This window comes from Pavona decussata, unplaced genomic scaffold, assembly GCF_977016875.1.
Source record: "Pavona decussata unplaced genomic scaffold, jaPavDecu1.1 SCAFFOLD_199, whole genome shotgun sequence".
Taxonomy (NCBI): Eukaryota; Metazoa; Cnidaria; class Anthozoa; order Scleractinia; family Agariciidae; genus Pavona; species Pavona decussata.
This window is the reverse complement of record NW_028145607.1, coordinates 462,755-487,364: the sequence shown is the minus strand read 5'-3', so window position 1 is coordinate 487,364 and position 24,610 is coordinate 462,755. Positions and strand designations below refer to the sequence as shown.

The 24,610-nt window shown below is 40.3% G+C and overlaps 2 protein-coding genes across 3 annotated transcripts in view; one reads left to right on the top strand and one right to left on the bottom strand.

Moving 5' to 3' along the window:
* The window catches only part of LOC146461337 (ras-like protein 1), a 193,430-nt gene that overhangs the window by 74,602 nt on the left and 94,218 nt on the right, over nucleotides 1–24,610 (bottom strand). The gene's annotated exons all lie outside the window — the stretch shown is intronic.
* Nucleotides 1–24,610, top strand: part of LOC146461342 (uncharacterized) — a 100,711-nt gene that overhangs the window by 64,372 nt on the left and 11,729 nt on the right. The window contains exons 1-3 of one of the 2 annotated variants that reach the window (XM_085087000.1): nucleotides 8,015–8,151; nucleotides 10,388–10,504; nucleotides 22,096–22,167. In XM_085087000.1, coding sequence (XP_084943126.1) covers nucleotides 10,444–10,504; nucleotides 22,096–22,167 — 133 coding nt within the window. In that variant the 5' untranslated portion in view covers nucleotides 8,015–8,151; nucleotides 10,388–10,443. Of the gene's footprint in view, nucleotides 1–8,014; nucleotides 8,152–10,387; nucleotides 10,505–22,095; nucleotides 22,168–24,610 lie in introns of those variants that run through there. The other variant, XM_085086995.1, reaches the window with a different exon arrangement.

Here is a 24,610-nt window from a genome sequence, read left to right as displayed (position 1 = left end):
TTTTTAAACATATGGCCATCTTTTAAATGAAATCAAAGATTGTTTACGTTCAGGTGAATTCAATTCTCAAGAATTTTACATCAAAATGCAATTCACTGACGACTTTACGCTAGAAAATTCAACTATAGTCGATAAATGGGTCACAAAATATGACAAATTATTTACTTTTTTAGAATCTTTTGAATCACACTACCGGTTAATGCATACAGTTCCTCCCAATAGGATTCATATAAGGCTAACGTCTTCTTTGATTTTGTAATTCGTATCTTTTTATATGGTAACCTAACCACAATAAACAACTTTCTCGTAATGTATTGTATACTAATTCACTCGTTTCCTTTCCCTGTTTATATAAGGTAACAGCTTATCAATTTCCTTGAAAATAAATAATATTTTATACTTATTATGTACATCCGCAAAATTGTGCCTACATAGCTTGAATAATAAATAATCAATATGATATTACCTATTGAAAATTGACTTTTTTTTTTATACATGTTTTCATGAAAATCGATGTAGCCGTTATCATACACATAACATCCAACAATACCACAACTTCTGCAAACTTTCATTTCTTTATCGGCCACAATATCACTGTTACACTGTATTGCAGCATGCTAACCGTTTTTGTTTTTGTTTTTTTCTGTTTTGTTAAAAGAAACCTCCACTCTTGAAATAAATTAACGTTAAATTGTTGAAAATACAATCTAATTTCGAATTTCGTTGGAAAACATGGAAATAATATTTTTGTGTCTGACAAAACAGGATTTGATTATCGTCTATTTCTCATTTTAAATTGCCCGGGCACTGCCATCTTGGATTTTATGACGTAAAACGGTTGCTCAATTGTTTCACACAAAAAAACTTCTGCTTACTGACAATAGCGGCAACCATATGACGTCATACAATCCAAAAAAAGGCGATAGTCATATCTAATTTTTAGCACACTTGAATGTCATTTCTGCAATTTAAAGTAAAATTTTGAACTTAGGCACTATTTCCGACAATTCACCGTCAATTTGTCGTCGGAGTGGAGGTTCGCTTTAACCTCAACTTCGTCACAAAACGGGCAAATAACAAATTCTGAATCCCTCAATGCGAGATGGACTGATTATCACGTGTCATTCTATACTATTATCCAAGGTAATATACATTGATATGTTAGAGAGAAATTGTTCCTTGATCCTGTCATATTGTATCAAACAAAAAGGCTTAAATATAAGCTTTTGATTCCTTCTCGGAATCTTTGCCAAGTGGTGCAGGACGTTTTGTCACGTGATTAAGTTGATAAAATATCACATGACAAAATGTCCCGGTAGATCGCCGAAAGCTCATATCCAACGTCGCGATTCAATGTCGGAGCCTGACTGACTGAAGATGTTTCATTTCGGTTTCTTGATCCTGGTATGTTTAATGGCTTTAAATACCATACAACAGGTAACTGATACATCAGCCACTTCATAGGGAAACCCCCTAAGGTATAAACATTCTACAGGATACACAACGAACTTCACAAACTGAGACATTTCACAATTGTGAAGCAAAAATGTGAAGCTTGTGATTGGCTAAAATAAAATCACGCGACTTGAAAACAATAGCAATTTGATGACTCATTTTCAAAGAGAAATCACCAGACAACTTCCCGCTCATATGCTAATTCTTAGAAAGAACAAGAGGCTTTCTCAGAATAAGTCACACGACATGAAAACAGAAGATTATACCAAGGCCGCCGAGTTGGGCCCTCGCTCGGCGAAAAATGCTTGTAGTATAGTTTTTACGGTTTTTTTTTTTTTAGCCTCTTTATGAAAAATGTCCTCGTATGCAATGCTTACGGACATCATATAATCTGAATTATTATATGGCAAGGTAGTCTTGAGGTAAATCCGCGCGTTCTGATTGGTTCTTTCTTGGTCGGGATTTTACCATACGGACCGTTTCCGTGGAAACGGTCATAAGCCGTGTATTTTTGTTTAGGACAAGCGGCAAATTTGAAAATTTGCAGCTAAAACTGCGAAAAGAAAATCTGAAAATACTTTCATTCTTTGCAAAGAAACTACCCAAAAGATTGATTCCAACATGGACGAAAAAGAATATTATTTACAAAGCAAATTTTACTATCCCAAAGATCTAGAAACCTCTAAAAACAGGCATCAGCGAAGGCCACGAAGCCATTGACGATTTCGTAAACAAACAGAGAAGTGAAAACGCAAAAGGAAGACGTCTACTAATATGATCACGCTACTCCGTTTTATTGAAGCTAATGGCTTAAATAGTCAAACAATTGAAAGCCTAACTGCGTCCGAGCTTGGTCACCTTTCGCCAATTTCTTTTATGAACGTACGCAGGAAAAGGTGAATACGAGCCAGCAACATTTTCCCGTTTTCAGCGCAATATACAGCGATATTTATCCGAGAAGAAATATCCATTCAACATACTCAAGGACAATGAGTTTGAAAAATCGAGAAGAGTTCTAGCTGCAAATCACAAGTCACTAGTTCACAACTGAACACGACAGAAGAAACAAGCTGCAAGCCGCTCAGGCGATTGACGAAAACGAAGAAGATGCTCTTTTTGAACCAGGAGAATTCGGCGACTCCAATACAGTTGCACTCCAAAGAACTGTGTGGTGGTTTTTATCCCTACACTTGGGTTTCCAAGCCAGAGATGAGAGCGATGAGGACGATTGACTTAATGCTGCTTCTTTTAAGGTTGAATGTGATTTTCACAGCAACCTTTTCTTGATCCGTACTTTGTGATGGGCTAGTAAAGTTTCGACGAAACCAGTTTTGTGAGTTTCAAAAACAAACCGCAGCTGTTAAGATTTTCGTCAAATTCCGCTACAAATCGTTCTTGATGTCTTTTCTATAATCAACATGATTACATGTAAACGTTCAGTAAATTTGCTTTCAAACTCGTGGTACCGAAGCTTGTTCTTTCTGGGTTGCTCGCGTCATCAAAAACACGTCACGCGGGAAACCCTTTGAATTCAAGTGACCGGAAGTGCGTTTTTATAAATAAACAAGTTTGCTCCGAGTGCCATATAATAAACTACTTACTAACCTAGCTTGCTCGAGCCGTACTGGGGAATATTGGCCCTCGGTCGTTTTTGTACGGACCTCGCTGCGCTCGGTCCGTACTGCCACGACCTCGGGCCAATATTCCCCAGTACGGCCCTTGCGCTCGGTTAGTAAGAGGTTAATAATTTTTCGAGTAAACTTTACTTCAAATGTTTACAATAAATTCACGCAACTGTCGTATCACTAACAATAGCAATTTGATGACTCATTCGAAAGGGAAACCCCCTAACAACTTCCTGTTTAATATGCTAATTCTTAGAAAAACAAAAGGCTTTTTCAGAATTTAGCCATGCGACTCAAGCCCTCGCTAGGCGAAAAAGTGCTTGTAAAATTGATTTAACGGTTGTTTTATAAAAATGCGCTTAGAGCCCCCATACATCTGTTGTGTTTAAATGAGTTTCTATGTGTCCTTAAGTTGGGTCTCCGCTTAGTGAAATAATGCTTGTAAAATTGATTTTACGACCGTTTTTTGAAATAGTTGGGCCTTGAGTCAGCCTAAAATTAGTTGTAAAAAAGCGCTTAGACCCACATACACCAGTTGTGACCATGATATTATAAAATGCGCTCGTACCCCCAAGTTGTATACTACTTACACACAACCAGATAACTTACATGTTTGGTTTTATCCAGCTCAACTAGCTTCTCTCCTTCGTCATATTGTTTTTTTTTTATATATTTCATAATGGCAAGAAACTTCTCTCATTGTTTAACAACCCTTTAAGCTTAATATCTCCGAGTCAGCGCGTTATATTAGAATTAATTTCTTATACGTAATACGTTCGTAATGAAAAACGACCCCTCATGGTGAATTGAAAAGTAGATATTAAAACTTTCCATGTATGACGCACATCATAACGTCGTCTATAAATTTGCGATTAACAAGCATGTTTTGTTTAAATTTAAGGGCGCTTTTGACCGAAGCAGCCTTTTTACGCGGGATGCTCTGAGGGCAGACCGTGTCTAAAATTGGGCTCGCTATCCTTTTGATGCAGGATGCCCTGAGGGCAGACCGTGTCTAAAATTCGGCTCGCTCTCTCGCTCTCTCTCTTTTTTTCTTTAATGGTAGCTTCAAATCTGCACATTAATTTATTCATTGAACTCTGCTCTCTCCCAGGAGTGGTCTATTGTTCTGTTTGTCTTCAACATAAACGGCCCAATCAAAATCCATTATCATCGCGTATATCAAGAGGGAGGGGACCCTCTCGTCCCTACCTGTGTGATGTCAAATCATCATTTGATTTATTCATTAAACCTAGATTAAATTCTGCACTCTCCTAGTGGCGGCCATATTGCTTACATGTCTTAGACTCAACTATGCCGTTTTCAAAAAGAAAATTAACTCTGTTGAAGCGGTAAATTGAAAAAATAACTTCTAAGAAGTACTCGACAGTTAAAACGGTGGAAATTGGAGAGTTCTTGGCAAAGGAATCATCCTTTCTTTGACAGTTGTAGAACCCCGATACGAGGAAGAAAGGTTATTGCTGAGCTAGAACGGACATCACATCGCTTTGTCAAATTGATACGTAAACGCTACTGGAAATTCACTTCACAAAAAGATTAAAGGTTTGGCTGCCAAGTTTTACTATAAGTTTTCATTTAGGGAAGCTTTTTGCCTGTTTTTCCTTCTGTCTTCTTTTCTTTTTTTTTTTGGTAAAACAAGAACAATTTGTAATCTTACACCGAAAGTAATTTCCGGTATGATCTCGAATAATGTAATTCAATAGATACATACGAAATATAGATCCTGTATGATCCTGTATGAAGTATAGATCCTGTATGATCTTGAGAACCGTAACGCAATATTTAAATTGCGAGGGGAAGATAGCTTTAAAAATCTGCAAAGCGTACAATGAAAATAAATCGGGCACAGCATCAGGCGTAAATGCCAGTATAGGCATCTTGTTGATTCAGATTTTGACCACGTTTGGCTAAATAGTGTGAGGCTGGTCAGGAATTGGTTAAAGCTGTCACGAGTAAAATAGAGTTGGAAGCCCTAGCGAAGTCCTATTCACATTTTTGACATATTCATATCGGTCTTTCAACCAATTTAGCTTATTGTATGTGTGTAGCGGGTTAACATGATCATTTGAAAAATTTGGATGGTTTGCAATCGACAAGAAGGTCGTGTCCGAAATAGGTTAGGAAAAATTTTGGTCTGAAATTAGGCAAGAGTTTACAGAAGCGCGCTATCCCGGTGCCAAGATGCAGTTGTAGCCATTATTAGTATAAACCAAACAAGTGAATAATGTTTCTCGCGCGCGCTGTTTGGCTAGCTCGGAGGTGATTAGCCAAGTACAATGCATTGTTTACGAAAACCGTGGAGCACTATAATAATTTATTACAATGCAAACAATGAAGCATCTAATGTTTTGCAGTATGGTTTCAACAACAGGACAAATTTCACACAACAATCGAAGAAAAGACACATAGCAACTAAACTAGTGCCTCCAGAAGTTTTATTTGTCTGCAAAAAAGCGAGACAGAACTTTATACAATAAGAAACCGTTTAACGCGCGGCGAGTGAGATTTTAAAATTTTCCATCATTTGCCGGTATATTGTCAAATATAAAGTAATTTTTAGTCCACTTCTTATTCAGCTTGTGTGGTATCTACTAAAACAATTATTCACCTGTGTCGGTGAAAACGATGGATATTTACCTCGCAGCTTCGCGGATACATAAATAGCCATCAGTATTCACCTCCACTTTGAAAGCAATTAGAGCGAATTAACGAAGAGACCAATTGGAGCAAGTGAAAAGAGTTACCTGTGAAATGCAGGTGCAGCCTTAATTTGCAAGTAAAAGAAGCATTAGTGTTCCGGTGTCTTAACCATAAGCGAGCTGTTAGCTACGGGTTAAACACATTCTGTATTTTGGATTGTTTGAAGCTACGCAAACGGTGTCACTATAGCAAAGGTACGTTTTAAAATAAGTTAGTGACGGCCGAGTTTAAATAACAAATTGAGGATTTCTAGTAACAAACAAGATATCCCTGTATGTAGCACGGTAAAATTCATGGCGGCTAAGGTTAAGCGACAATAATTTCCCACACATTTCATCATTGACTTATTGAGAATATCATAAAACGAGGTGTGATATTTAAATATCAGAGTACCTTATCAGAGTATGTTTAAAGGTAAGGAAAACAAAAAAGCCGAGGGAGAATGATTTTAAAACCGGTCATTGACATATTGGAAATATTATAACAGACATTTCGTTTTCAAATTAGAAACTGATACTAGACAAAGGAAAAATGTTTTTTTTGCCTAAAAACACGATTTCGTTTAACATTTCCATCTTATTAATGACGCAATATCTTTATCGCAAAAAAAGATATCTACTTGTTATTGTAGTTTACTTGTATAACCTACTACAAAATGAAAGCAAGGTTCAGGCCGGTAAATAAATTGGCTTCCTGCTTATCATTGGCATACTGGGAATATTAACTGACATTTTGTATCCAAACTTGAACTGACATTCAGAAAAGCGAAAAACTATTTTCTTTACCAGAGCAACATGATTTCGTTTAAGATTCTTTTCTCGTTTATGGTTTAGAGTTTTTAATGGAAAAAGATAGCACTATAAAAGGAAAACAAGTTTGCGGGAGAATATAATTTGCCTAGCATCTACTCGTTGACATATAGGGAATATTGTTGGACATTTTGTGTCAAATTAGAAACGATGCTAATAATTTCTTTTCAGAGAGCATCATGCTTACGGTTTGAATACACCTTTGATAAAAATGTAAGATAAAGTCAACTTAACTATTTTGACGACTTCCATCAAAATCTAATCCTTCAACTGCAGGAAAAGGGCACTATAAAATTTAATAAGAGTATTACTTTTTATCACAAATTTAACGCGGACATTGTTATCCTTTGCACCATACATGGAAAGTTTTAATATCTTCTTTTTAATTCGCAACGTGGGGTCCTTTTTCATTACGAACGCATTAAGAGTTTTAATATAAAAGCGCTGAGTTATTGAGATCAAATGACCGAAATGTTGTCCAAAACACGACAATTCATGAAGCCATCTAGACCTAAAAAGCTAAATATCCATACCCTTTGGCTAAACACACTTATAGCAAAAAAAACTCCTATAGCTTATGTAGGAGTGTCGAATTTTGAAGTTTCCCCCCCCCCCCCCCCCCCCAGCTCAGCTGGCTTCTTTCCTTTGTAATATTGCGTTTTTTAATATTCCATAATGGCAACAAACGTCTCTCAGAAATCGTCTTGTTTAACAATCCTTTAAGCTTAATATCTCCGAGTCAGCAATTTTGTATTCAAATTAACTGCTAATACGTAATACGTTCGTAATGAAAAACGAGCCCTCATGGTGAGTTGGAAAAAAGATATTAAAACTTTAAATGCATGACGCCAAAATAGCAACGTCTTCTACAAATTTATGATTAACAAGGATAAGTCTTGTTTAATTTTAAGGGCGGTTTTGACCGCGGCAGCCTCCTTAGTTTGAAGAAGAGCATAGTTTTTGACCACTTTTGGCTGAATAGGGAGAGGCTGCTCTGGAATTGGTTATAGTTGTTACGAGTAAAATGGAGTTGAAAGCCTTGGCGAAGTCCTACTCACATGTTTGACATTCTAATGTCGGTCGTTGAACCAATTTAGCTTCTTGTATGTTTGTAGCGGGTTAACATGATCATTTGGAGAATTTCGATGGTATGCAATCGACAAGAAGGTCGTGTCTGAAATAAGTTACGAAAAATTTTGGTCTGAAGTTAGGCAAAAGTTTCCAGAAGCGCGGTACCCCTTGGTGGCAGGACGCAGTTGTAGCCATTATTATTTGTTAGTTAAAGACGCCTAACTGTCTCTGTGTCTTAACCATAAGCAAACTGTAAGGCTCTATATGAAAACAATTAGAGCGAATTAACGAAGAAACCAATTGGAGCAAGTGAAAAGGGTTACATGTGAAATGCAGGTGCAGCCTTAATTTGCAAGCAAAAAAAGCATTAGTGTTCCGGTGTCTTAACCATAAGCGAGCGGTTAGCTACGGGTTAAACAAATTCTGTATTTTGGATTGTTTGAAGCTACGCAAACGGTGTCACTATAGCAAAGGTACGTTTTGAAATAAGTTATTGACGGTGGAGTTTAAATAACGAATTGAGGATTTCTAGTAACAAACAAGATATCCCTGTATGTAGCACGGTAAAATTCATGGCGGCTAAGGTTAAGCGACAATAATTTCCCACACATTTCGTCATTGACTTATTGAGAATATCATAAAACGAGGTGTGATATTAAAATATCAGAGTACCTTATCAGAGTATGTTTAAAGGCAAGGAAAACGAAAAGGCCGAGGGAGAATGATTTTAAAACTGGTCATTGACATATTGGAAATATTATAACAGACATTTCGTATTCAAATTAGACACTGATACTAGACAAAGGAAAAATGTTTTCTTTGCCAAAAAACACGATTTCGTTTAACATTTCCGTCTTATTAATGATGCAAGATCTTTATCGCAAAAAAGATACCTACTTGTTATTGTAATTTACTTGTATAACCTACTACAAAATGAAAGCAAGGTTCAGGCCGGTAAATAAATTGGCTTCCTGCTTATCATTGGCATACTGAGAATATTAATTGACATTTTGTATCCAAATTTGAACTGACATTCAGAAAAGCGAAAAACTATTTTCTTTACCAAAGAGCAACATGATTTCGTTTAAGATTCTTGTCTCATTTATGGTTTAGAGTTTTTAATGGAAAAAGATAGCACTATAAAAGGAAAACAAGTTTGCGGGAGAATATAATTTGCCTAGCATCTGCTCGTTGACATATAGGGAATATTGTTAGACATTTTGTGTCAAATTAGAAACGATGCTAATTATTTCTTTCCAGAGAGCATCATGCTCACGGTTTGAACACACCTCTGACAAAAACGTAAGATAAAGTCAATTTAACTATTTTGACGACTTGCATAAAAATCTAATCCTTCAACTGCAGGAAAAGGGCACTATAAAATTTAATAAGAGTATTACTTTTTATCACAAATTTAACGCGGACATCGTTTTCCTTTGCACCATACATGGAAAGTTTTAATATCTTTTTTTTAATTCGCCACGTGCGGTCCTTTTTCATGACGAACGCATTAAGAATTTTAATATAAAAGCGCTGAGTTATTGAGATCAAATGACTGAAATGTTGTCCAAAACACAACAATTCATGAAGCCATCTAGACCTAAAAAGCTAAATATCCATACCCTTTGGCTAAACACACTTATAGCAAAAACACTCCTATAGCTTATGTAGGAGTGTCGAATTTTGAAGTCCCTTTCCCCCCCCCCCCCCCTGGAATTGGTTATAGTTGTTTCTTAACCATAAGCAAACAGTAAGGCTCTATATGAAAGCAATTAGAGCGAATTAACGAAGAAACCAATTGGAGCAAGTGAAAAGAGTTACCTGTGAAATGCAGGTGCAGCCTTAATTTGAAAGTAAAAGAAGCATTAGTGTTCCGGTGTCTTAACCATAAGCGAACTGTTTGCTACGGGTTAAACACATTCTGTATTTTGGATTGCTTGAAGCTACGCAAATGGTGTCTATTCTAGCAAAGGAACGTTTTGAAATCAGCTATTGACGGTTGAGGGTTTCTAGTAACAAGCAAAATATCCCTGTATGCAGTAGGTTAAAATTCATGGCGGTTTAGTACCAGAAAAACAAAAAGAAAAAAGGTTATACAAGGATAATTTCCCATACATTTAGTCATTAACTTTTTGAGAATATCATAACACGAGGTGTGATATTAAAATATCAGAGTATCTTAACAGAGTATGCTTAAAGGTATGGAAAACAATAAGGCCGAGGGAGAATGATTTGAATCTGCTCATTGACATATTGGAAATATCATAATAGACATTTCGTTATTGAAATTAGAAACTAATACTAGAAAAGGAAACAAAATGTTTTTTTTGCCAAAAAATACGATTTCATCTACGATTTCATTCTTATTAATGATGCAAGATCTTTATCACAGGAATGTCAGCTACTTGTAATTGTAGTTCACTTGTATAACCTTCTACAAAAAAAACTATGGAGTAACTATGCATTTTTTAGAGAACATAAAGCTTTAATTTATATAAAAATGCCATACATTGCCTTGTATTTTACTGTCTTTTAGAATAATTGTTGCTTAATTATCTCTAAAAATTGCGTGGCTACACCCAATTTCATTTTTGGATTTCAATAACCGTTGCTAGGATCTGCTTTCCCCGTATAGTCATAAACCGCACAAAATACTTTTTTTTATTAGTAGGCACCGTTCTTAGGGTATTTGCCTATTCTTCTTTGCAGGTTTTCCATTCTTTGCCAAGTAATACCAATGTTGTGATAATCAGTGTTTATCAAGGATGGACGAATGGTTTCTTAAAGCCCTTATTTTACACATTTCCTTACTGTGGATTAGAGGAGGTAAGTGTCAAACTGATTTTTCTCGTGGGATAAAATCATAGTATACATGATATTACCATAAAATTATCGCCCTCAAAATTTTTCATGTTAGAAAGCTATGACAATGAGACTTGAGGAGCGATCGTACGTCCAAAGGTGATTCCTTTCAGGTTCGCAACGAGATGAGATACCGTTGTAATGACATCGTGATTTCTTCAAAGGGAGCCCATATTTGATCAGGATTTCTGGATTTCCCTAATACTTCAGGAGAGCGCCGAAATTGAACGAAAAGTAATTAGAACACGGTCTGTCAAAATTTGTTGCGATTACAATATTAAAGTCAATGAACAGTAACGGACGACATCAAAATTGTTACCAGAAAAATTTCTGAAAAAGTCCTGAATATCTAGGTCCTTTGCTAAAAAAGTTATTTAGGTTTCGAAGTCACAGCGGGCAGATTCCACCCCTCCCCTTATCTAGTCTAGATAGGGTTAAAGGAAGTAAACAATTATGGAGGTCGCAAAATTTCGATTTCCGGAAACACGGGAAAATTGTTTTCTTAGAACCCGCAAAACTCGCCATTTTTATCTGATCGCGCAGTGGCGTAAGTAATAAATTCTCGGCCTTCAATCAATAATTCTTGAATGAAACAATACATTTTTAAAATATTCACAAACATCAGCGAAAAATTGAGCAGGTAAATTAGGAAGCTACGTGAAACCTTGTGTTCCGGAGACTTTAAGTTTTAAACAGAACAATGTGAAGGCCGCTAAATTAATATAAAATAACAAGTACCATAGAGAAAATCTATGGAAAGAGCTTCTGGAATATTCGAGAACGTTTTTAGGGCCTGTGAGTGATGTTAAGATGTAAAATTACCTATTGTCATCGCAAAACTCGGAACGTAATAGGACTACGTAATTTCCGAAAATAGCTTTGTAGAACATTATAAGAAAAGATAACGAAACAGTTTTACTGTCGCTATTACTGTCGTTATATTGTTCGCTGTTATAGTCGTCATTTAAGTATAGTGAAAAGTTAGAGCTTAATAGCGGATCGGAAAAACCTTGTAATCAGAGGGTCGTGGTAACAAAGCATGAAAAGTAAAAAAGATTGTACAGTTATCTGGAAAACATCTGGTAGCTGAGCGAAGATTCTCAACAGAACTGAACCAAGATGATGAGGGAAACGACAAAGGAGGCGTAAAGGAAAAGGATAGCTGTGTACTGGACAATTCCAGAAAGATTTTAAAGCAGTCGAAATCGAGAAGCAAAGCAGCATTTACTCGAGCTAGGGACACACTCCTACAACTACTTGATGGGGACTTACGAAGTGGTTGGCGAATGTGTGGAGAAGGCAAGGTACAAGATGAATGTTGAGACCACGTGATGGCAGATATGACCTGTTACCAGATAAATACGAACAACGAAACGACACCACCAACGTCAAGAAACGAATCGAGGAAGAATTCTGCCAGACTCACAATGTAGCGACAGAATAATTGGAAAGTCGACGAGACGAATCCTCTAGTGTCGTATATTGTGATTCCCAGAGATTTGAACACTTACACGTCGAAGAGCGAAAGGCTCGAGAGCGCGTCGAGAGATTAGAAGTTACGTTTTTTTAGTGAAGAACTAGCAATTGAGGCGGACAAGGAAAGGGTCGAGGAAGAATTTGCCCAAAAAATAAGATAGCTGGAGCCTCGTCCCGAAAGGATAAAGAGATTATAGATCGCCAAGGAAAACGTCAAATTAAACCAGTTAGGTCTGGAGACAGATGAGCTCGGAGCACCGCCTAGAAGCAGAATTAGACGACGAGAAGACTCGGAAAACACCGTCAGGCACCGACCACAGCCAGAGGGTCTACTAAGCAAAGCATCAGCGCCGAGGTTTTTTCATCGACAAAGCAATTGCGGTACCCGAACACAAGCTACTGTAGCTCGGACAGTACTTATCGGGCGAAGCATTAAGGGTTATCGAGAATTTGGATCATTCCACCTCTGCTTACCTCTGCAAGAGGAGGACAGATTGCACTGTATTTGGAGAAACTTAGGGATTTTAAGCCAATCCATGTCGGTAACGCCAAAGATACAGAGAAGTTCGCTGATATCCTAGACATTGCAGTTATTACCCTTTAAGAGGCTGGCCGACGCAAGAAATTGGGCAATGGATCGCTCTATGATAAGCTACAGAGGAAGATGACAGAGTCAATGCTAGCACAGTACTATTGATGGATTTTTGAACACAAGAAACAACAGTGCGTAGAAGGATTACAACAATGGGTTATACAAGAATCAGAATTCCAGACAGTACAAGCTGAGACGCTTCGAGGGATATGAAGCAATTGCAGTACCCCGAAGAGAAATCAAACGTTTTCTTGGCCAGACCAGATCACTCGCGGGAAATCCAAACCAGTGGCCTAGGAAGAGCCGTCGTACATGGAAAGTCTGTGGAAATAACCACCCATTTGGTGCGACGAGTTTTAAGAGTTTTAAGCGGCGCAACAACGTTGTTGCTATAAATGCCTAGGAGAGACCCAACACAGAATATCATTCCCACAGTCCCGATATTTTGGTTTGTAGGGACGCACAAAAGTCGTGCTACATTGTAAAAAAAAAAGGAGAGGCCGGAGATTGCAAGGAACGGCAATAAGAGTGACAGCTACAATCTTCAGCCCTTAAACGTCCATCGGGATGAAAATGAAGTAGCTCCAGTAAGAGATACCACGGAGGGGGAGTCCACACAGGTCTTACCGGAGACATCGGACACAACAGCAATTGACATGAAAGAAACTAGACGCGAATATGTTGCACCGAGGGAAGTAACAGCAGTGATCAAGAATGGCGCAAGTGTTCGTTAATGTGCTACTGGACGATTATAGTAGTTAGACATACATCAACAGTTGAATTACGACTTCAATGGGAGAACCGTAGAGTAACCGTTCACTTTCTAAATGGTTGGACCTTCAGCTTTGAGACAAAAATCTTCCAACTAAATCTTGAAAGCTTATGAAAAGATAGATGTAAAGATAGCAGCTTTCACTGCAGAACGCGTTTAAGGGAACATTGGAGCAATCAACTGGGCTAAATACGCGAAGAAGTGGGAGCATCTAAAGGGTATTACTTTACCCTGGACCATGCCCAATCATCGACATTTTTGTCGGTGTCAATCAGAGAGGGATGTTAGAGGAAAGCCAGCAAAAGCCGTTGCACGGTTAACGGCCCTCGGATGGACACAATCGGCAATCCAAATAGTACTGACCAGAGACGCTATCGAACAAGTCTCGCTCACACTTATTTTATACGTGCTGACGATAAGAGCAGCAACTAAATTGCAAACTCCAAAAGGTCTTGGAGATAGAAGTTCTAAGTCACAGCTTTGAGACTCCAAATGAGAAATTCGCGTTCGAGAAACTTAAGCGATCCATCAAATTTGAGAGCGGGTGGTACGAGGTCGCAATTCCTTGGAAAGACGACTGGTCAGTGTTACTGGACAACTACGAGACAGCCCTGAGACGCTTGAGAAGAACAGAGAAACGCGTTCTCAAAGAGCCAGAAGAAAGGTTGCATAAGGAAGATCCCAAAAACAGAGAAAAAGCCCATTGTGTCCTGTTACTTACCACACTTATCTGTTAGGCCGGACAAAGCAACGACGGAGACGAGCATTGTGTGTGACACGTCAGCCAAGTGCGAGGGGATTTCTTTAAGCGATATCATACACCAGGGATCTAAGTTGAAACGGGAGTTTTTCAGCGTTTTGATACGGTTCCACAAGCAAGCGATAGCGTTAGTCTGTTGCATAGCAGAGATGTATCTGTTGAGTCCGGAAAAGTACCAGGACCACAGGCATAAACACAACATGATTTAATACGACCGATTCATACCGCATGCACAAAAAAACAATGCACCACAACTCCCTGATCGCTATCGCCAGTCAGCGGTCAGTTAGGACTTCATGTTACTACATCTTCCTTTTTTTTTAACTTAACTAAATGTCAATAAGCACATCAGTTCCACAGTCATAAATAAATACTAATCTTAGCATTGTTCAATAAGTCTTTCTGGTCTTCTAAGAGCTCCTCTAGGTCTAAGGCGGGTCAGCAGCAGTTTAGGCTGTAAGGGCTCATTTACTGCTGGTTGGTCCTCAGGGACAGGCAGTTCTCCGAAGTCGTCTTGCCCCTCTGGGCTCATCTCTCTTGTTGGTGGTGCTTCGTGACTCTCACAGCCCTCATTCTGGGGTGAGGCTGGAGGTCTTCCATCAAGAACTCTTCGTGTCATCCTCCGGTTCCTTCTCACTTGTCCATTTGAGGTCTGTATGACTACGGACCTTGGAGATTCGTGTTGCGTTATTACTGTCCCTTCTGCTTTCAGGTCAGGGATGCAAACGCGGTCACCAGATGACAGCTCCTCTCCCTCTACTACTCTGTGCCTCCGGTCATAATCGACCTCATTTTTGCTCGGTATTCCTTCTCTTTTCTTCTGGCGTGATCATAGTTAGGGGTCTCTGGCTTCAGCTTATCTGGGTGACAGGGGACTCTAGTAAGTAGTTTCCGACCCATGCTTAATTGTGCAGGAGAGTAACCGTGATGCAACAGAGTATCTCTGTAGTTCAGGAGAGCCAAGTATTCGTTACTACTCTTATTTAAGACCATCTTCATAGCTTGGACTGCCCTTTCCACTTCTCCATTGGCCTGGGGATATCTTGGAGAAGAGGTTACGTGCTGAAACTGCCAGTCAGTAGAGAAGGCGGTGAACTCACGTGAATCAAACTGGGGGCCATTGTCGGTAAATAAGATGTCTGGAATCCCGTGACGACTGAAAACCCTTTTAAGCTGCAGGATAGTCTGGGCAGACTTCACATCCTTGGACACTTGACAAATCTCTACATCTCTTGAAAAGTAATCTACAGCCAGGAGGTAATGTTTATCCTTGTGCTGGAAGAAGTCTACGCCGACTCTGCTCCAGGGTCAATCCGGAAATTCAGTACCTTTCATTGGCTCAATGCGTTCTCTGCGATATTTCTCACACATGACACAGTTTTGCACGACATTTGTGATGTCTTGGGAGATCCCGGGCCTCCACACCGAAGAGGCCGCATTCGCACGCGTTTTGGTAATCCCTTGATGACCATCATGTAGACGCCTTAGCACATCTGCTCTTAACCTTGGAGGTATAATGATTCGTCGTCCTCTCAGGAGTAGCCCGTTGTGAAGGGATATGTTGCCACGCTCACTCCAGTATTTAGCTATTGGCCCATGAACTCTTCGTTTCTCTTCCGGCCACCCATGCTGAACATACTGCATCACGGTTTTGAGTGTGTCGTCGTTCTTCAGCTCAGAACGTATCTCATCTAACCGCTGGTCCGAGGCAGGTAAGGTCACTAGTACAGCATTCACATAGCACTCGACTTCGTCATGAAGGTCCTTCCATGACTTGAACTCCTGGGCTTTACCTTCTTGGGGGGATCGTGACAATGAATCAGCTGTGTACAGGAGTTTACCAGGAACATGCGCGATGGCAAAGTCAAACCTCATGAGTCTCATCCTGAAACGTTGTATGCGCACCGGAAGCCCATCTATCAATTTAGTGGAAAACAACAGAATCAATGGCTTGTGATCTGTTTCTACTTTAAATCTCATTCCGATCAAGAATTCTGCCCAGTGTTCAAGTGCCCATGTGATGGCCAAAGCCTCTTTTTCAATTTGGGCATAACGACGCTCTGTCTCAGTCATTGATCTGCTAGCATAGGCCACTGGCCTCATTTCGCTGGATGGCTGCTTCTGCATAAGAACTGCACCTAGTCCAAAACTGCTGGCATCAGATGAGACCATGGTCTCCTTTTCTGGATCGTACAGTGCAAGAACTTGCTCGGATGCCATGTCTGCTTTCAGCTGTTGAAAGGCTACTTGTTGGGCTGGGCCCCATACCCAGGCACTCTCTTTCTTGAGCAAGTCTCGTAAGGGTTTCGTCTTCTCAGCCAGATCTGGACAGAACTTCATTAGGTGGTTGACCAATCCTAAGAAACGTCGCAGGTCTGCAATGTTCTGGGGTTCTGCCATGTTGGTGATAGCTTTTACCTTTGAGGGATCTTTCCTGATTCCTTCACTGTCAATGATCTGGCCCAAGTATTGCAGCCTGGTTTGAGAAAATAAGCACTTCTTGAGGTTGAGCGTGAGTTTCCTCTTCACTAGCCTGTCAAGGACTTGCTTAAGTCGCTGATCATGTTTCGCTTGGTCTCTCCCAATGACTAGTATATCGTCCATGTGGCACTTGACCCCCTCTATTCCAGAGAGTTCTTTATCCATCCTCTTCTGGAAGTACTCGGGAGCTGATGATATGCCGAAGGGAAGACGCTTAAACATGTAACGGCCAAAAGGCGTAATAAAGGTAGTTAGCTTGGCACTTTCTGGGTTTAGGACTATCTGGTGGAACCCTGAGTTAGCATCAAGCTTGGAGAATACTGATCCTTCTGTAAGGCTTCCCAGCGTTTCTTCAACTGTTGGCATTTGATAGACTTCTCGGCGAACTGCTTGGTTAAGCCGTGTGAGGCCAACACATATCCGTACCCTTCCGTCGGCCTTTGGCACTACCACAATCGGCGAACACCATTCTGTCGGCTCATCTACCGGTTCAATAACATCCAGTTGTTCCATACATTTGATCTCTTCCTGCACCTTTTTCATAAGTAGCAGTGGTACTCGCCTCGGAGTGGTCAGACAAAAGGGTATGGCCCCTTCCTTTAAATGAATTGTATGTTCAGCCTCCAGTTTGCCGAGGCCTTGAAAGAGTGTTGGGTACTGCTTGATAATGTCCTCCTTTGTCCCTGATTGGAATGTATGGTTATCAGGCGTCAGATGAACAGCTTTGACACTGTATGTCCCTGGGATTTCATGGCCAAGACCTCGGATGGCAGCTATCCCAAGAAGCAACTTGGATGCCCCTCTGACTATGTACACTTGTTCCTTTATGACTGTTCCAGCTAGAGTGAGGTTCATGACTGCACATCCAAGGGTCACCAGAGGAACATCCCCTGCTCCGACAAGTTCTCTGTCGGATTTTGAAAGCAGCCCATACGATGACTTGTAGATGGCTTCAGGCATCACAGACACTTGTGCTCCTGTGTCAATGCACCATGTTAGCATGTCTTGGTCTTGGACCTTCAGCTGGACGTGCCATCCGGCGTCGGACCTACCGGTTTGAGGGTTTGCAGCTGGTTCTGATTTGGAAGTATTGGAACATGTGGGTGTGGTTACCCCTCCCACAAATGTGGGGCCTAGGTCATTCTCAGCTTCGAGAACCTGGTTGACTTTTACACTCTTACATATGATAGGGAAATGCCCCATTTTATTGCATTTGCTGCATCGTGTATCTGCGGCTGGGCAGTTTCTCCTTCCAGGGGGGTGCTGGCGGTTACAATAACTATAGTTTCGGCCAACTGTTTGGAAGGGCTTCCTTTTAGAGTCTCGCTGGTTCCTTTGCTCTGTAACTTGATCAGAGTTAGGGCCTGACCTGTTCCCTCGTGGTGTGACACTCTCAATCTCTGCAGTTTTTGATTCTTGTAACTCGCGTTTTGTTGCTTCCTTCAAAGACAGGATCTTTACCGCCTTTTCGAGTGAAAGGGCTGCTCCTTCGTCATAGAGATTTAGCTTGTAATTGTCTTCCTTGCAGGAAAAGGTAAGTTTGTCTCTGACTGCTTGCTCACAGAAATCGGCTGGAAACTTGCACTCGGCGGCTCTTTCTTTGACAGTCACGACCCACGAATCAAAGGTCTGCGTCGGCTCTCGCTTAAGGTAAATCCAAAAGTTCTCTCGCAGCATGAGTTGAGGGTCCCGTTTCTGAAAGTATTCATCAAACTTTGCCGTAACGGTCGCGTAGTTGTCGGAATTTTTGGCTGGAAGTTTGTCTTTTCCTCCCGCGAGGACGTCACGCTCGGGTAAGTAGGTAAAATTGGAGTAAATTTCCAAACACAGCTCGCCGATGTGGTTTAAAAGCAGCCCCACCTTCATTTCATCGGGTTTCTTTGAAGCTCCAATTGCCTTGAGGTAAATTTCGAATTTTTGTTTCCATTTCCCCCACGAGTGAGCAGGATTTCCCGTCGAAATTTCCAGCGGTTCCGGCGGTCTGGCAAATGGCATGCCTTCCGCCATCTTGTTTGAAACCACGTGCACTTTGACCGATTAAGCCGTCTATTCGATCGTTTCTTCGACTGGTTTGATCTCAGCAGCTGAGGCTAGAAGGAAGATCTCGCTTCTGACACCATGTTGAGTCCGGAAAAGTACCAAGACCACAGGCATAAACACAACATGATTTAATACGACCGATTCATACCGCATGCACAAATCAATGCACCACAACTCCCTGATCGCTATCGCCGGTCAGCGGTCAGTTAAGACTTCATGTTACTACAGTATCTTCACATAAGTCTTATGCCAGAAGATAGCTAGCATGATGGACTTTTGTGGAGAGTGCTCGACCAATCCAAGGTACTAGATGAATATGAATTTAAATAAATGGCAGTCGGAATGAATTCGACACAGTTTCAGTCGCAGTTCGTCGTACAAGAACACGCGAAGAAGTATCAATAAAATTTTTCCACTGGCTGCGGTGACAATACCATCTCTGGCAATATTATCTCTAACTATCTCTCAATATATATGGACGGTAGCATGGGTTCAGTTCCAGATGATGAGACATCCATAGACTTGTACAAAAAAACCTTCAATGCTGTGGAAGAATGCTGGTATGCACGCACGGAAATGGCTGTCTAATTCAGAAGAATTGTTGTTGGAGATACCAGCAGCGAAAAGTGGATCTAGATAATGGGGAGCTGTTCTCTGTTCAGCAGCTTGAAGTACTATGGGTAGAAAAGGAAAACATGTTCATCTTCCGAGTGCATCCACCTCAAGATGTTAGACCACATTTTTCGAGCCTTTGGGATTTCGGACGCCATATACCATTCGTGCAAAGGCTTTGTTCCAAGAAATCTGGACCACGGGCAATGACTAGTGAGGAGTTGCTTCAGTTGTAACAATAAAAGAAGGCTATTCGGTGGTTCAACAATGAACTAGAGCATTTAGTAAAAATTAAGATCGTGATGTTTTCAGCAGGTAGACAGGGATGTGAGGTCCATGACACTGCACACATTCGTGTGTATAAATGCTTCATCAAACGCGTATGGAGCAGTAGTGTATTAAAGATATGAGCACAGTGATGGAACTGTTTCGGTCCATCTAGTGTTTTCTAAATCAAGAGTTGCACCCCTTACAGCCACAAGTATCCTTCGTTTAGAGCTAATGGGCGCAATTCTAGGATTAAGACTAAGTGCATCGATATCAAAAGCATTGAAGATTGCAACTAGCGAAATTACGTCTTGGTCCGATAGCATGAACGTGTTATGGTAGATACATCGCCGAACCAACCAGGACATTTAAGCCGTTTGTTGTAAGCAGAATAGGAGAAATAAAGTCTCACACAAGTCCTCGAAAGTGGAGGCATTTTTCCACTGACAATAATTCAGCTGATCGTCTACCAAGAGTCTTATCAGTAGAGGAGTTAGCTAGCAAGGACACTTGGTGGGAAGGACCTTTGTATTTAGAGAGGAAAAATATCTGAATGGGTAATAGATCGAATCATGAAAAAGCAACGCCTACAAGCTGACTGCAGCCATAGAGGGACAGCGATGTTGGCTATCCAAAACAATGCTACGTAGTGGCTTGAAACGAGACGCCTTTCTACCTAATTAGACTCATCAGAACACTAGCTTGGGTTTATCGCTTCATAACATTTGTCTGAGTTACGTCGAGAGAAACGCATTACAAGTGGGCTGACTACCAACGACATCAGGACGCACACATTCAAGTAATGAAGTCAGCACAAGCGGAAACATTTGGAGAAGAGTACTCATAATTGACAAGTGATAAAACATTTCCAGGTGGTAACAAGTTACTCGCCTTGAAACCAAGAATTGATGAAGATGGGTTTATGAGATCTGGTGCTCGTCTAGAGAATGCTGAGTATTTACCACATGACGTTAAGTACCCTATCATCTTACCGGGAAAGAACTGAGTAACCAAGCTGATCATGGGACATTATCATGGAAAAAGGGAATCACACCTCAAACATTGGTAATGTTGTCCCCTCGTTTTTGGATAATGCAGAGGCGAGAAGAAATCCGAGATTGTGACGCTTAGTGCTATGAATACTGTAAGGGAAAAGCCAAACTGTTGAAAAAAATCCCAGCGGCTCACCCAAGAATTAGGCTTAAGACTGCACTTCTTGCGTTCGCTCGTACGCTTGTAGATTTGAAGGGCCTTTCATAACAGTCCAGGGCAGGGGACAACGGATAGCTAAGATATAACTTTGTCTCTTTACATGTATAACCACCAGAGCGGTAAATTTCAAAATGGCAATTGTACTGGACAACGATTCCTTCCTTAACCTATTTTAGGGATCGTAGAGGATTGCCGAAAGAAATGAATTCAGACAATGGGACTAATTTCATGGGAGCAAATCGAGAACTGGAAGAACTTGTCGTAGAAAAGTTAGACGAAAACAAGATTAGAGTAACTACAGCCGACAAAGGAGGACAATAGCATTTCAATCCCCGTTTGTCTCCACACTTTGACAGTTCACACGGGTCTATGATAAAAGCGTCCAAACGAGCTATAAATCGGACTTTTGGGAACACTGATGTGACGGACGAAGAACTGATAACGGCCTTCACTGGTGCAGAATCCCTGATAAACTCACAAATTTTAATACATCAGTCAGCGAATCCTGCAGATGACTTTCCGTTAACACCAAATCATTTCCTACATGGGCAAGTCGGTGGACAGTTCGCCCCTGAATCCGTGGTCGGAATTAAGACCTAAAAGGCAATAGAGACGCGTCCAAGAGTTAGTCCGACACTTTTTTATTCCTTTATTCATGAGGTGTGCAATACAAAACTACACTAAAAGACTTTAACACTAGTTTTCTTACAATAAGCTTACTCACAATATTACATAATGATACTGACGTAAATGTAAGCAGTAATATTACTTAATATGACTTATAGTATTACTTAAATAGAAGAAAGGTCCTCACAGTAACGTTATTTAACCAACCTATGAAAAGAAAGTTGTGAAAAGAAATCCACAAAGAATTCAGGCTTGAACAGGATTTGAAGCCATGACCACTGCGATTCCGGTGCAGTGCTCTACCAACTGAACTATCAAGCCAACTGGGAGCTGGTCAAATTGTGAGTTCGTGATATACCCGTGAAGCGAGAATAAATTAGTAGGAACATAGATATTTATTTTCGCAACTGCTTAGGTTGTGTTAAAAACTGCGGGGATCTTTCTTCTATTTAATATTTCACCCGAAGTTCAAATATATGTTTCATATATTTATATTAATATATTCCTACAAAAATGTAGCCTCGAATTTCGTCGCTCCCTCGGGTCACAAATGTTTGGAAGTGTTCAACAGATTCTCAGAAAGTTGCTATTGCTCCCCAATTAAATACAGGCAGTTTTGTGACAGGTATCATGGATAAGTTTGGAAGTACACCATCTTGACAAACTGGTTTAAGAGATGTCTCTATTTATTGTCTTTCTAAATTGATTCTTAACAGCTACTTTGACTCCCTGGAAAAACCCACCAACCACAAACACACCAGCGTCCCCGAGACCGAGTCCAGGAACAAGTAAGATATCACTTGTGTTTTTTTGAAGTATATATAACTAGATTTAGGTTCTCAAACTGTAACGTTACACTTTTCGACAACTTTCACAAACACACTGCGCGACGATAAGTAATTGAAGATTTAAGGGAGCTTGCCATTACAGTTCAGTTTGAAAAAGTACCATCTCGGTGAAAAACAGGTTCTGCATTAATGCAGTTTGAAACACGCTTCTTAACAAGAAACATTACAATACTTCCTTGGACAAACCAACAGACAACACAAAGACCACTATTCATTATTTTCTTACTACTACACTGACTACTAGGTGACTGTATTTTTTTTTCTTCTCTTTTTTTCTTTCCTTCCTAAGAAGAGAAGGCGGGACGCGTGCGCGGCCGACCATGTGACGTAAATTCAAAATTAAATTTATGCGGCTCAACTGGTCACCATAAATGACATCCGACGACAATCCCATGCTAAATTAGATCAACAAACAGAAGCGAGAAAGGGACCAAAACTCAGAAGATTAAAAGTATAACTTCGGGCGATTTTTCTGAGTTTCTTCTAGCCCGACGGGTGATGAAACACCTATGAAAACTGCGGGTTCTACCCTCTCCGGGTGTCTGCTTTGTGGTAAAGAGCAAATTAAGTAATCGTCGAAAGAGAACTAGTTTAAAAGGCAAAGTTAAAGTTGTCGCTTAAAGAGTAGCGAATGCTTTGGATTTCCAGCTCAAAAGTGTCGACTTTGAACGATTCTTGTGCAACGATCGATCGCTGCCACAAAGACATCAAACCTCTTGAAAAATGCCCAGAGGAGGTGACAGTACTGAAGAATGAAATCAAGAGTAGTTTTGATTCGGCAAACCTGCTTATAAGTGGCATGAGGTGTGATTCTTATATTTTATCGCGCAATATTGTGCGAACCAAGACCGCTTGTCATTTAACAAAGTCGAGACCAAAGATTCCCGTTAAGAGTTTAAATTTTACAACTAATTATAAAGAACAGGAGTAGCATGTAAAAACGTAGCGGACAGACCTCCGCAACTCGCGCTGTTTCCATTGTATTGACAAAAACGTTTACATTTTGGTTTTACAAGCTTGTCTTCAAGCGTTTTTTAGTGTGCTACAAGAGATTCTCTTATAATTCTAAGCCATTTGGATTAGCTTTTCTATCCCATTCTGTATGCTTGCGCTGTGGTATTTGCTAATTGGTTTATCAGCTCGGATTATTCGGCCGTGCCCTCTGTAGATTTAACAGATTCTACTTGATCCTGTGTCAGTGACATTAAGGGGAAAATAACGACAGCGGTGGATTGAAAGTTCGACCGTTTTACGGCATCAAAAACCATCAGCGCAGCTTGGAAAATTGGAGACTTTCCCAATCCAGTGGGTTGAAGTAGTGTTACGCGCTGGTTCTGACCAGATTTGTTAGGTACTCATCAGAGTGAGTTACCATAGCAACTAAAAACTAGCATAAAATGACGGACAGGAAACAATACCAATGGGCGGAGTCAAAGATTGTTGTATAGTAATGAAGGCCAACTTAACTTCGCTTTTATCCCTTGCATATTAATGATTGTCACCCTAACCTCGCTTTCATATCATTGGATATCTATGAGGGACAATGAGTTCACGTCACGACCAGAAGTGGGTGGAAGTGTGCCCAGTCTCCTCCCGAGTCAAAGACAGAATTCTAACTGCCAACAAGATATTTTAATGAAATAGAATCGTGAGAATTACATGGCGGGACGTGTGCGAGGTCCTTGTGACCCGCGTCCCACTTACACAATAAAAATCAAAACATGCATATTACACTGGGTGACGTGTTACAGCGGTCTTACTGACCAGTGACCAACTTACAAAAAAATCATATTGAATAATTTCTCCCAGCCAGCTAGAGAGTGGCATTCAAAACCTGTTTACAAGAAATTCCCGAGTCAACCACGGGACGAGATTTAAAGACGTGTTGCTAATACCCAATTGATTTTACATGTCACACACTTTCAACTATGTTTAGGATTCGTTCTTTAAAGAACTTTTTTTTTTAAATATACTAAATCGCAACAAGAGAAAAACGCTGAATTTCTAAATTAAATCGGAATGGATTGCTTACCGTCCGAATCGCTAACTGCTTAGTTTTTTGTCAAGACTCCCATATACTTTCGTTCGAAAAAATATATATATTACCTCCTGGAAATAGCTATTTTGTGCAGTATTCCTAAAAGAACGAACAGCTTCCAACAATTACTCGTCACTACTTTTCTTAAGAGTTTGACCATCTTTCCTCTTCGAATTTTCCTGGAGAGCTGTTCACTGTCGGCCTTCCAGTTGACAACTGATTTCGCTTTAGAAGCTTCTACGTATTTATAAACAACAGGCATGGGGGAATTGGGGTTATCGCCTACTGGCAAAAATTAATATACATGAATGGAAACAATGGTGAAGGGTATGGAGTTATCTCCGC